At 38.8% G+C, this 14,169-nt stretch overlaps 1 protein-coding gene across 1 annotated transcript in view; it reads left to right on the top strand.

Moving 5' to 3' along the window:
- Positions 1 to 11,679, top strand: part of LOC122643433 (probable inactive purple acid phosphatase 27) — a 31,421-nt gene extending 19,742 nt beyond the window's left edge. The window contains exons 7-15 of the mRNA XM_043837055.1: positions 3,598 to 3,718; positions 3,865 to 3,997; positions 9,854 to 10,041; positions 10,182 to 10,368; positions 10,460 to 10,527; positions 10,614 to 10,710; positions 10,863 to 11,051; positions 11,167 to 11,247; positions 11,605 to 11,679. Coding sequence (XP_043692990.1) covers positions 3,598 to 3,718; positions 3,865 to 3,997; positions 9,854 to 10,041; positions 10,182 to 10,368; positions 10,460 to 10,527; positions 10,614 to 10,710; positions 10,863 to 11,051; positions 11,167 to 11,247; positions 11,605 to 11,679 — 1,139 coding nt within the window. The remainder of the gene's footprint in view (positions 1 to 3,597; positions 3,719 to 3,864; positions 3,998 to 9,853; positions 10,042 to 10,181; positions 10,369 to 10,459; positions 10,528 to 10,613; positions 10,711 to 10,862; positions 11,052 to 11,166; positions 11,248 to 11,604) is intronic.
- The last annotated feature ends 2,490 nt before the right edge of the window (positions 11,680 to 14,169 follow it).

Here is a 14,169-nt window from a genome sequence, read left to right as displayed (position 1 = left end):
TCGTTGGGTTGCACATGATTCAATCTATCCTCGGGAGAAGGAACCCTAAGGTCAACAGACTCCGGGATCGAGTAAACATCTCGGATCTCCACCAGGATATATTCTGTCAATATAGAGGTGATCTCGTCCACCCCTTTTCCTAAAGTAGGATCAAATTGGGGTTGCCGAACGCGATAACCCCTTTTTCCATGGGAAGCCATTGATTTTTTGGAGGCACAACTGAAAGTGCTGGCAGAAGCACCAGATGAACTTCGAGGAATCAAAAAGGAACCCTAGAAGCTACAATGCTGATGTAATCCTAGGTAGGAGAAGTCCCACTAGGAGCCAGGGGAATAGGATCACCTAACAAGGCTAGCCGATTAGGACAGATTAGGCTAATTAGGGCAGAAATTAGGGTTAGGGTTGAATAATGATAATGGGGTTTATAGGGTTTTAATATACAAGTCTAGGAAGCTTTAATGGCATATAAATACTAGGGTTTAGGAAGGTTCCATGGGCAGAATCGAGTTGCAGGCTTTTAGGTCTAATGGGGTGGGGGAATGGAGGGGTTATAGTGGAGACTATGGGCTAGGGTTAAGGTCGAATGTGGGTAGTGGTGTGGGGGATATAGGCTAGAAGTAGGGTTCGAAAGTGATGGCTAAAACTGGAGTTACGAGGGAGTCCTAGTAGAGGTAGGAGTGCAGGTTTAATGGAGAATTAGGGTTTGATGGATGGAGGGGGATGTGGATTAGGTCTAAGGGAAGGGTAATGGCTAGGTGGAAGAAGGGTTTAAAACAACTTGCAGGTTTAAACTTGCTGTAATGCAGGAACAATGGCAGCAGCTTGATGTCTTGAAAGAGCCTCCCGATCTTCACGATGCAAGGAGTCGTAGGAGTCCACCTACCCTTTACCACCTTGAGATCCACAAGGATGTAATCACTCACCAAGGAGCAGAGGCAGCATCACGATGGCAGCAAACAAGGCTTAAAAGAAAGAAAATTTTATACAGGAAATAGTGGGGGAGCCTACCCACAATTGTTATATTTATAGTAAAAAAAAAGGCCAAAGGCCTTACAAATATTCAGATCTGGATTAGGAATCCCAAATCTAATTCCTAGTTACAAAACAACTCCACCCTCTTAAAATCGTGGAGGGGGGGGGGGAGAGACTAAAACATAGTTTAAACAAAAAATTTAAAAGATGCTCTAAGAGCCAATAGAAATAAAACAAAAGCAGTCAATAGGAAAGAGTCACTTAAATTGGACCATTGGTTGGACCGGTTCAATCTAAGAGCTCAAACAAAAAAAAAAAAAACTAAGTATAGAAAAAAAAGAAAGACTCCAACACAAAACAGCCAAGTCAAGGCTTCTTCTTCTTCCTAGTGCTTGAACCTACATCAAATGCCCTCCATGGATGACCGGGGAGGAGCCCTTCGGTTTCCTCTCGCAACCTCTCCATGATACAACTTCTCACCCTCTTCTAACAAGGAGTCCACCTCTTGATTGGACTCAGCGACCGAAGTTTTCTTAGATTTCCTCATCTCTCAGACTGAACAGAAAAGCAAAGCAAATGAAGAAATAAAAAGAAAGATAAAGGAAAAACTTACTTGAGCAAGAGGGGATGCAATTGAAGAAAAGAAGAAGCACTGAACAAGATGACTTCAGAAACTCAAAAGGTTTTTTAGCAAGGAAACTTGAAGACGATGAAGAAGGAAAGACAGGGGAAGTTAGAACGCTTTATACTCTTGGGGGCAGTGGAACAAAGCTTCCAATCCAACCATTCGTTTTGCTCGAACGGCCAAGATGCAAAGATGAAGAAGAAGAAGAGACACATATTTCGAGGATGAGAAAAGCTACCTCTACAAGGAAAACACCAAAAAAGCAAGAAAGTTTAAATTTGAACTTTATGACATCCCATCAAGCTTCCCTCAAAAGGCGTGAAAATCGAAAGATATTTTGCACCCACGTGCAAACATTGACGAGTGGCGGCACGATTATAAAAGACCCATGGAGGGTAATGTCGTCTAAAGGAGAAATATGATCCAAAAGAAAAAACGATTTGTTCACGACTTGTAAACATCACTGAACATATAAACCGAGCTGCATTCACGTCTGCACGGGATACCCAGGAAACTTCCTCCCCATACCTCATCTCAGGCAAGGGGAGTCGGGGGCAAATGATACACCACTTTCTGTGCACCCAATCCTTGTTTTACACGTGGCCCTACTTAGGCTATAAGCAAACCGGTTCTCAAACCAAAACCCAAAAAGTCACGCCCAAGACAGTTATACCGGCCTGGACACGTCAGCAAAGATAGTTGTAAACTTCCAAGTGGGTACACGCAGATAATCGTAATTCACGTGTCACATACGGAAGGATCCCAAGATTCGATGAGAGAATCTCAGTTCTTGTAAAGGTTTCCTAATCCGAGCATGCAGGGACCACCTTATCAGAAAGGAAAGGTCCTCTGGCAGATCGGAGGGATGGAATAGGAAAGGGATTGGGCATGAATTTGTATAAATAAGAGCCCAGTCGCTCCTAAAGAGGAGAATTCATTCATTCATTCATCTATCAATAAAGAAATCAAGAACCTTAGCAGAGTTATCTTCGTTTTTCCCTAATTCATTCCTAGCCCAAGGCTAGCTTGAAAGTTGTACTGCTTGAGGGTCTTCCACTGGCAACATTCTTTGTGCAACAGGTCAAATGACTATTCGCCCCCCCCCCCCATGAAATGTGCAAATGATGTCCTGCTTGATGCCTCACATGCTCTCCCATTGGCCTTGCATGAACAAGAGCCCAAACTATATGAGGCCCACATATTCAAAAACAAATGAGAGAAAATAATAATAAAAAAATCATGTGAGAGGGAAACTACATACAGGCAGCATAGAAATATTTTTCTCTATATATTAATTATATTATAGGGAAGCAGTTTTCTGTACGGGAGTGAGGCCTACGCTAGCACTCCCATGTGTCTATCTCTCTTCTCCTTAAAATAAGGGGGCAGAGGTGTCTTTTCACATGGGGAGGAGAGAGATAGACTCATGGGAGTGTTGGCATAGGCCACACTCCCGCACAGAAAACTTTTTCCCCATATTATATATATAAAATGATGAAGTATTACGCACCTGGAATTCTCATGCTTGAAGAACTAGATTGGTAATACATCATCTTTCACATCAAAATTAATAATTTACCCTATGTATTAGCATCTTTTTCTTCTATTTTTAAATCATTCATTTATTTTTCTAATGTAATGAATCTTGAAGGCTTTATTTTATCACAATGCCAACTCTGGTTTACTGCAAATTTGATTAGTAATCAAAGTACTATGGGACCTACTTGGAAAAAAAACTTGAGCCCTAATTGATCTACTACATGGCTAATATTAGGTCAAACCACCAAACAAACCACTAAAACGGCTCCCATACTTATATATGAGTTTAGTAGGCCTTTGTTTTTTTTTTTTTTATAACTCTAATTTGAAGTTATATTGGTCTTGCTTTATCCTTTTTTAGGTTTTTTTTTTTTTCTTGAACTGCTACAACAAAATTGTTAAAGGTTAGACATATATTTTTCCACTCAGTAATATGTTTAATTATCCTTCAAACTTGGTAGGTAATACTTCTGGATCTGATTGCCCAGCCTCGGATTTTGGTTGGCATGACCCTGGCTTCATTCACTCTGCTGTGATGATCGGTCTCAAACCTTCAACCACTTATTACTATAGCTATGGAAGGTATCCCACCTCTCACCTTGTATCATATATATTTCCAAGAATAACAATCTTTGTTCATTGTGACCATAGTGTTGCTTTACTTATATAATGTATTAGGGTTGACAATGCTTGATAATCTTATATACCTTAAAACTCATTTTATGCAGTTGTTCAACTGGTTGGAGCAACCAAACCCAATTCCGTACTCCCCCAGCTGGAGGATCACATGAACTCAAATTCATCGCATACGGCGACATGGGAAAGGCCCCCCTTGATCCATCAACTGAGCACTACATTCAGGTGATAACCTCAAAACACATTAATTCTCTTTTATGGGTATGTAATGAACTTTGGTTCTTATGTACATGAAAGGTGAATTTAGAGCTTAGGGGTCCTATCAATCTATTGAAAATCTAGGGGTATTTTTGTCTTACAATTTGGGTTTTGTGGGTCTATATATTATTTTCATTTCTTTTTGTCCATTCATGTAATTCTGGGATAATTAGAGGGTTAGGGTTAATATCAAAACCCCTAACCAACTTCTTGTTTGGTGCTTTTATTATTAATATAAGTAATATAGTCCTAGATATGTAGGAGACCTACTAGGAGCCAATCAACCAGGATCTGTAAGCTGATGGTTTGATGGGGGCAGAATTGAGGTTTTAGGTCAAATTTTAGGGTTATGGTTAGGTCAATGAGAGTGTATCTTATATAATAAAGTTGGGCAAGTGTAGGGGAGTCTAATGATCTAGGTTTAATGAGTTTCGGATGGGTAGATTAGGGTAGATGGATTTGGGCAGCAACTAGTATTAGGGTTTTGAAAGGTGGAAGATGATGGAATCTAGGGTTCATAATAACACGAATCATGTGGTTGAATGGGTTGAATATTTAGGTCGAGTATGGGTAGGGTGGAGGGGAATATATGCTGAAAGTTATAGCTAAATCAGATGGTTAGATCTGGAGTTATGGAGGTTTTCTAGTAGAAGTAGGAGAGAGGGTAAAAGTATAATTTCAGACAATCAGGTGGGTGGATGGTTCTGAAATTTGGATCGAATCTCTATTAGGGTTAGAGGAAGATTCGATCAAAATTTTAGCAGGTTCTAATGGTTAGATTTGGCTAGGCATAATTCTCGTGAAAATCACCTTGCATGTGACCTTCTAGAAGGGAAGAAGAATAGTTGCAGGTTTTAGGGTTCTAATAGATTTATGGATTAATAGAGGGGATGATAATAGGAGTAGATGGAGCTTAGGTTAGAGGATTAGAAGAAGAAGGTTGAATGCTGATAAACTACCTACTTGAAAAATTCAATCTTCAATGGCAGCAGCTTTGAAGAACTAGAAGAAGGACCTCCCAATCTACAAGATGCAAGGAGTTGATTAAAGGTCCACCAATCCCTTATAACAAATCCTCCCGGTACTACCAGACGCAAGGAGTCAACTGGAGATCCACCAATCCCTTCACCTTGACATCACAAGGCAACACTCAATAGAGTAAGGGGCAACAACAACAATGGTAGCAAGCATAAAACTAATTTTTATTAATCAAATTCGTGTTCCATGCTGGCCTCCCTTACAAACTTATATAGAAGACTCAAAAATAGCCTTAGACACTAAAAAGGAAAGATCTAAGCCTATCCTTAACCTATTAGGTAACTTAAACGGACTAGGAAACTGAAATAGACTCAAAATAGAGTCATAATCCAGCCCAACTAAACAATTAAAAGACAAATTACTAAAATCACTTAAATTGAACCACTGGTTCAAACCAGATTTGGACCGGTTCAATTTAAAATATTAAAAACATAAAAATAAATTAAGTATAGGACTAATCCCATATGCAACCTATGTACTCATATTTTAGGCCCATTAAAGTGGTCTATTAAATAGAAAACCCTTGGGATCAAAGGCTCAATATATATATATATATATCCTAACCCTAGACATATTTCTAAAGAAATAAGCTCATTTCGATGATGAATCTACATCAATAAGAGGAGAGAGCCTCCTACGATAGAATACACCACTATCTATTGCAAACTGCTCTCGCCTACCTGGTATGATTCATCAAACCAGTTGTTTCATATGCATGTTCCGAAGCAGTTTTGGTGTGAGGGAGTGTCAACCGCTTGTTATTTGATTAACTACATGCTTTCGTCTGTTCTTACTGATAAGTCTCTATTTTTTGTTGTCTTTCCCAGTCTATTTTCTTTTAGCTTACCGCCGTGTGTTTTTGAATGTCTGTTTTGTGCAAAACTTACACATCGCCTATGATAAACTTTCTCCGAGGTCCACTGAATGTGTTTTCCTCGGCTATTCTTGTACCCATAAAGGGTATAAGTGTTATGATCTTGTGTCCCACAGGTATTTTGTGAGTGTTGATTTCACCTTCTTTGAGGGAAGTTCTTATTTTCCTCCATCTCCCCCTGATTCTGGGGATGAGTGAACCGTTGTTGCTCCTCCTCCTGTTCCTGCCTTAGTTCCCTTTTCAGATCCACCACCATTACAGGTTTATCAGCCTTGAGACAAGACAGTGCAATAGGCTAAGATTCCTACTACTCCAACCGTTTCTCCACCTCTACTAGTTTTTTCCTGATGCAGATTCATCACCGAAATGGCCTTATTTTTTTTATTAGGAATAAGTCTAGGGTCGGGCTATATACATGTTGGGCCTTTGATCCCATGGATTTTCTATGTAATAGGCCACTTTTATGGGCCTAAAATATGGGTAATTAGGTTGCATATAGGATTAGTTGTTTTAATTCCTTAGTTTTTATTTTTATGTAATTAGTAGTTATGTCATCACTTAAATGATCATGTGACTTGGTTAAGTGGTTATGTGATGTAAGTTGGGCTAGATTAGGACTCTATAAGTTCAACCATGTTTTGAGTCTATTTCCTTTATTATTTTAGTTTTCTAGTCAGTTTAAGTTACCTAATAGGTCAAGGATTAGGTTAGGTCTTTCCTTTTTAGTGTAGGAATCTAATTTTGAGTCTTTTATATAAGGTTGTACGGGGGGACAAGTATTGAATACGAATTTGATTAATAAAAACTCAGCTTTATGCTTGCTACCTTAGTTGTTGCCTTTGCTCCATCGTGAGTGTGCCTTGTGAGTCATATCAAGGTGAAGGGACTGGTGGATCTCCAGATGACTCCTTGCGTCTGGTAGTACCGGGAGGATCTTCTACTCATCTCCTTGCATCTTGTAGATTGGGAGACCCTATCTTTTTCAAGCTACTGCTACTATTGAAGATCTATTTTTCAAGTAATTAGTTTACTGTTACAGCATACATCCTTCTTCTTCTAATCCTCCAACCTAAGCCTACCTATCTCCAATCGTTCCTCTAAACCCTAGTTCAATCTACACCCTGTCTAGCCTACCTTCCTCATCCGCCATTAATACCATAGATCCATTAGAACCCTAAAACCTGCCACTATTCTTCTTCCCTTCTAGAAGGTCACATGCCAGGTGATTTTCGTGAGAATTCTGCCCAACCAAATCTAACTGTTAGAACCTACTAAAAATTTGATCGAAACTTCCTCAAACCCTAAGAGAGACTTTATTCAAATTTCAGCACCATCCACCCAGTCGATTGTCTGAAATTACACTTTTACCCCTCTCCTATCTCTACTAGGAAACCTCCATAACTCAAGATTTAACCATCTAATTTAGCTGTAACTTTTAGCATATATTCCCCTCAACTCTACCCACACTCAACCTAAATATTAAACCCATTCAACCACCTGATTTCCTACCCTAGATTTCATCATCTTCTATCTTTCAATACCCTAACCCTAGTTGCTGCCCAAATCCATCTAACCTATTTTAACCATCTAAAATTTACAAATCATAGTTCATTAAACTCCTAAACCTGCCTAGCTTTACCATATAAGATTCACTTTCATTACCCTAATCCTAACCCTAAATCTGAGCTAAAAACCTCAATTCTGCCCCTATCGAACTAGCAATTCTACAGGTCCTGGTTATCTGGCTCCTAGTAGGTCTCCTACCTATCTAGGACTACATTAATTCCTCTGGTGAAGATATGCCTCCTACTTGTTTGATGAGTTACCAATCTCCTTGCGTAAAGGTATGCGTTCCTGTACCCAGCGGTCCAATGTTGTGTATCCTATTGATATTGATCAGGATGTTTCTCTCTCCCACTTACCCTCGTCCATACACAATGTTGCCTTATCTTTATCTGCTACCACTATCCCCAACCATTATACTGAGGGTCTTTGTCTTCCTAGTTAGAAAACTACCATGGATGTGGAAATGGATGCTCTCTTGACCCATAACACCTGGAGTTAGTTGATCTGTCCTCTGGTAAGGACTTAGTTAAGTGTCTCTGGGTTTACACTATTAAATACCTACCTAATGGGTCTATTGAGAGGCTCAAGGCCCACTTGGTTGCCAAGGGCTATACACAAACTTATGGTGTTGATTACTTCAAGACTTTCACTCCTATTGCTCGGCTCAACTCTGTTCGGTTACTTATATCTCTGGTTTTTAACTATGATTGGTTGTTGTTTCAGCTGGATATTAAGAATGCATTTTTGTGGAGATTTATATGGAGCAACCTCCAGGGTATGTTGCTCAAGGAGAGAATAGTACTTGGGTTTGCAAATTATGAAAGGCAATTTATGATTTCAATATAGTCGCCCAGAGCTTGGTTTGAGAAGTTCAGTGATACTGTGGTGCCTTGTGGATTCTCACAATGCTACTCTGATCATTCTGTGTTCGTTAGACGACGTAATGGTAAACTGGTTGTCTTGGTTGTTTATGTGGATGATATCATCATTGCAAGTGATGATGTGGCTGGTATTGTAGAGATAAAAACATATTTACAACATTTTCAGACCAAGGACCTAGGTGACCTCCACTACTTCCTTGGTATTGAGGTTATGAGAAACAAGAAAGACATCAGCCTATCCTAGAGAAAATATGTTTTAAATTTTTTGTCTGACACTGGTATGCTTGCATCAAAGCCAATGGATATCCCCATGGATCCTCATCAAAAGTTTGGAGTAGATGATGGTTGTCCTCTCAAAGATGTGCACCAATATATGAGTTTTGTTGGGAAGCTGATCTATCTTATAGTTACCAGACTAGACATTTCCTTTGTTGTTGATGTCCTTAGTCAATTCATGCAGTTTCCATAGAAGGCCCATTGGAATGTTGTTGTCTGCATTCTCCATTACTTGAAGGGTGCTCCTGGTGAAAGGTTGATTTATCATCCTAATTGACATGGATTTAGTTGCATATTCAGATGCAGATTGGGTAGGCTCGATCAGCGATCTTCGCTCCACCACATGTTACTGTACATTTGTTTGGGGCAATCTAGATACTTGGCGTAGTAAGAATCAAACCACCATCAGCAGGTCAAGTGCTGAGGCAGAGTACAGAGCTCTGGCTTATACTACGGCAAAATTGATGTAGCTTATGTCTCTCCTTCTTGAGCTGGGTTTTCCTGTGCCTACACCAATGAAGATGTATTGTGACAACCAAGCAGCTATTTATATTACTAGCAATCCTATCTATCATGAGCAGATCAAGCATATTGAGGTAGACTGTCACTTTGTTCAAGATGCAATGATGAAGAAGTTAGTTGAGACTCCATTTGTTTTGTCTTCAGACCAGTTGGCAGGCATGTTTACCAAGTCATTGTTTGCTCCTAGTTTTCGCTCATGTTGTAACAAGCTGAGCATGGGTGACCTATATGCTGCAGCTTGAGGGGGAGTGTTGAAAATCTAGTGATATTTTTGTCTTACAATTTGGGTTTTGTGGGTCTCAATGTTATTTTCTTTTTGTACATTCATGTAATTCAGGGATAGTTAGGGGGTTAGGGGTAATATCAAAATCCCTAACCGACTTCTTGTTTGGTGCTTTTATTATTAATATAAGGGGAGAGAACCTCCTACAACAGAATACACAACTACCTATCGCAGGGTGCTCTCTCCCACCTTGCGGCTTGCTTTTCTTCTCTCCTTTCTCTCTTCTTCTTCTTCTCTTGATTTGTTTACCTAGATTCTGGTTTGTTACAAAATCTATAGAACATGATACTAAAAGACTAACTCATGTATTCATCTTTGTAAGAAACAAAATCACTGGAAAGAAGGGATGTTGAACTCACATTGTTGTTCTGTGAAATATGCAGCCAGGTTCAATATCAGTGATGGCAGCTATATCTAAGGAAGTTGATGCAGAAAAAGTTGACTCAATCTTCCACATTGGAGACATTAGCTATGCCACTGGCTTCTTAGTGGAATGGGATTACTTTCTTCAACATATCTCACCTGTTGCATCTCATGTTTCCTACATGACTGCAATTGGAAACCATGAGAGGTATTTTCAATTGTCATGATCTCATCTGTTGACATTATCTCATTCTTCATTTTAGACTTCATGGTAAACTGAGGGCCATGTAAACCTTCTGTTTGAAGCAATCTGTGATATAATGCCTTCTACTGTATGAGATTTTGCAGAGATTACCCAGACTCTGGATCAGTTTATGGTCTATGGGACTCAGGTGGAGAATGTGGAGTTCCCTATGAGACTTATTTTCCAATGCCCGGAACTAGAAAGGACAAGCCATGGTACTCCATAGAGCAAGGGCCTGTTCATTTAACTGTAGTTTCAACTGAACATAACTTCAGCTGTGGTTCTGAACAAGTAAGAATAAGCTTGCTGATTGATCACTTCTCCTTTTAATTCTAAAATCATTTCTCCCAATCATATAATAAAAACATCAAAACTGTTACAGTATGAATGGATCAAAAAGGACTTGTTTTCAGTTGATCGATCAAGAACTCCTTGGGTGATTTTTACAGGGTAAATATGATCAGACCCCATCTCTTCTATTTGAATCAGTCTTTTTCATTTAAGAGCCTCATAAGAACTCCTTTGATTGATTACAGGCATAGACCCATGTATTCATCTGCACCTCCATTCTTTCCACCAAATGTCGACACAAATTTTGTTGCTAGCTTGGAGCCTTTACTAGTACACAACAAGGTATACAAGTGATCTTTGGGGGGTGGGGAGGAACACTATGATGCATTAAGATTTATGAGGGAAAACAAAGCTCAGAGTGGATTTCAGATTTTTTAGACTCATTAGTATCCTAAACTGAAGGATGACAGTAACACTTGTTGATGATGAATCAGGTTGATCTAGTTCTTTTTGGCCATGTCCACAACTATGAAAGAACTTGTTCCCTTCAAGAGGGTGTCTGCAAAGCCATGCCTTTTAGAGATAGAAGGGGGATTGACACATATGACCACAACAACTATAAGGCTCCAGTTCATGCAATCATTGGAATGGCAGGATTCTCATTGGATGGGTTCACTGATAATGTAAGTAGATATTTCATCTCCTGCCTTTCAACTTTTGTTTTAGCCTGAAGTGTTTGAATATAAATAAATAAAAATAAATTAAGGACTATCAATAATGTTTTGGAATTATGGACAGGTTAATAGCTGGAGTTTGGTGAGGATTTCTGATTTTGGATACACTAGATTGCGCGCAACAAAGAAAGAGATAAGTGTAAAGGTTAGTAAGCTGAAACTCAAAGAAAGATGGATATAAGATGAAATGAAATTGTGCATGCAGCAGTCATTCCTGCTATCAATCTTATCCAAGTGATCCTAAAAAGTCAGAAAGTTAGGATCATTAACTCCCATCTGGCTAAGACCCATTAATCGTGTGCCCCATATAGACCTTGCTTGGCAATATTTGATCCTTGTAATGATACTAATTATCAGTAGATATGTTGCAGAACATAAGTTCTGTCATGTCTTTGCACATATACTGAACCAATTCTGACAATAACTCAAACCCCCAACCCCCCCACCTAACCTCTGTCTTTCTTACATTTTCTAATTCTCATTTTCCCTTTGTGATATGCAGTTTGTGAATGCAAATACGAAGAAGGTCGAGGATACTTTCCGAATCATAAAAAAATTAAGGAATTATTATCACTAGTTTAATTTCTCAACTAGAAGCATACATCTTTTTTTTTTCCCAGTTATATAGAAGAGAGAATTAGGGAACCATATACTAGAAAATACTCAGGGATAGCAGTTTTTTGGTAGAGGCATCTAAGCAGAGAAGTGATATAACTATGGATACAGGCACCGATTTTGTAATGATAAGTTTCAGTTACAGTATTGTAATATTTCTAACTTCTGTTCCATTTATACAATCAGTGGTTTTTTTCTTTGCATAGACAGTAGAGAAATACAAGGCAGTCATTGTGTTCTAATCTGAGATTCTGATTCTCTTTCTCAATCTGAGATTTCTTGTTAATACTGACTGAGCATCACCCAAAAGGGCGAAAACCAATCATTTTTTCGTCCAAGGAGGGGAGAATTTAAACATTTCAAAGTGCTTGGCTAAGCTTCTGATTATAGATATTGGCTAAACCTTTCAACTAAAATTTATTTCTGTGGTGCTTATGGCCTATGGGGGGGGGGGTGGACAATGGATATCTTTAAACTACGATGGATCATATAAAACTATGTCCAGGGGCTATAGGAACAATTTTATTCAGTTAGATTCCTAATCAGTGGTTTATAACATTATGGAATCAAAAACATCTCCTTGGTCCACTTGATGGTTGATCTACAAAATACAAAACACACAGTACTTCAAACTTGAATTGCCACATCACCTTCAACACATTTGGTAAATTTCAACTCAAAACCATTTAAACCCTGCATACAAGATGGTAGATCATGTGGCATCAACTTCAAGAAGTTTGTAATATATTAACTTGGAGAAACAGAACAACAAAAGAAAAAAATCGTTATCTTTACAATTCGTATTCAAAATGGCAACTTGTAGGATAGAAACCACAAAGAAGATGATATATAAGTAAAACTGCAGTAAAACTTAGAAAGAACAGGACACAAAATAACATTTTCTGAGTTTGTTATAATTGGTGCAATTTTTCAGATTCCTGCAAAGTATAAATAAGATCCAAAACCGATTCCTTTCTTCTAATAGATTCTAATCATTCACTACCACTTGCATTGAAGCCCATTGATTTTTTTTTTTTTGGGGGGGGGGGGGTGTTGGTCCATATTTTGAAAAAGAAAAAAACAGAACAGTGCATGGTAGGAGTCTGTTAAGCTGTTTTGGACCTACTTGATCTCTTACATGCAATCTATCCAACGGTGGGTTCTATCCTCTAAACATTTGGCACTTGGTGGTGGCGCTGTAATTTACAGGCCCAAGCTGCAAAAAAAAAAAAAAAAAAGAAGAAGAAGATGAGCTTCGTAATACAAAGAAATACATACTCTTCCATAAAAAAAATACTTACTCACCTGATGCTTACATTTTAGTGAACATTCCTCACACTATCCAAGAAAGCAAACACCTTCTCACCCTTACCTGAGGGCATTATTTAGTGAATTTATTTCTCATATTATCCATGATGTGTCTAGTCATAATGCTAAATTATTATTGGCTGTTAGGAAATTTATAAATCTCCAAAGGTGTCTATAAAGGATGTAAACAATCTTAGCCCCAATGGTGGGTATGAGAAGTCTTTCATTGAAGAAATTGAAAAAAAAAATTCCTAAGCCAAGAAGGGACAACTAAAATTGTCTTGTAAAAGGTCAGGTAGGTGTTTATCATTCCCTTCTCCTCTAATGGGTCGATAATGGAAAAGCTAGATTATTTGTTGTAGTAAAATAGAACAACAAATATATGATTTGAGAGACTAGTATAACAAAACTAATCTAAAAGGTTGAAGCACTCACTGTAAAAATAAAGTAAAGATTCCACTTGAATTTGAACAACATATGATCTCTGCAACTTGCTCCAAACAAATGCAGAAGTGAAGGTGGGCTGAGTCGTGCCACTGGTCAATATTAAGATCGTGCCACCGGTCACTATCCTTAATATTGTATTCACCCTCAATCGTACAAGAAGATTCTTGTGAATCAATCCCCAAAATGAAACAGCCCCTTGGGCCCTCCAGTAATTGTTGCACTCACTTACTGGGCCATGTCAGTGCACTTTTAGGCTATGCTCAATCAACCAAGGAAGACAAACTCTCAAAACAGTGTCTAAAAAAGAGAAAGAGAGATAGAGAGAGTTTAGAATGAGATAGGAACACTTAGAATAATCATACAAAATGCCAAAGCCATCCTCTATTTATAGAGGACAAAAGCCCTTTGAAAGCACCTGTGTAGGGAGGCCCAACAGTGTTGTCTGTCCAAGAAAAGACACATCAAAAATAGTCACTACCAGTACCGAGTGGACACTGGCCAGCACCCTTTGAGGTGTCGGCAACATCAGTTGCAAGTCAGCTGGCGTTGGCCATTCAACCGCCAACATCGGCCGAATCAGACCGTATGTCAGACAGAGAGTGTAGGGCCTCGTGAGGTTCTGACAAACCCCAACACTGTTTTCTCTCTGTCTGGCACTAGATGCACCAATGCCAACGTCAGTGCAAAAAAAAGATTT

Source organism: Telopea speciosissima, chromosome 10 (genome assembly GCF_018873765.1).
Source record: "Telopea speciosissima isolate NSW1024214 ecotype Mountain lineage chromosome 10, Tspe_v1, whole genome shotgun sequence".
NCBI lineage: Eukaryota > Viridiplantae > Streptophyta > Magnoliopsida > Proteales > Proteaceae > Telopea > Telopea speciosissima.
This window is presented reverse-complemented; position numbering and strand designations above follow the sequence as displayed.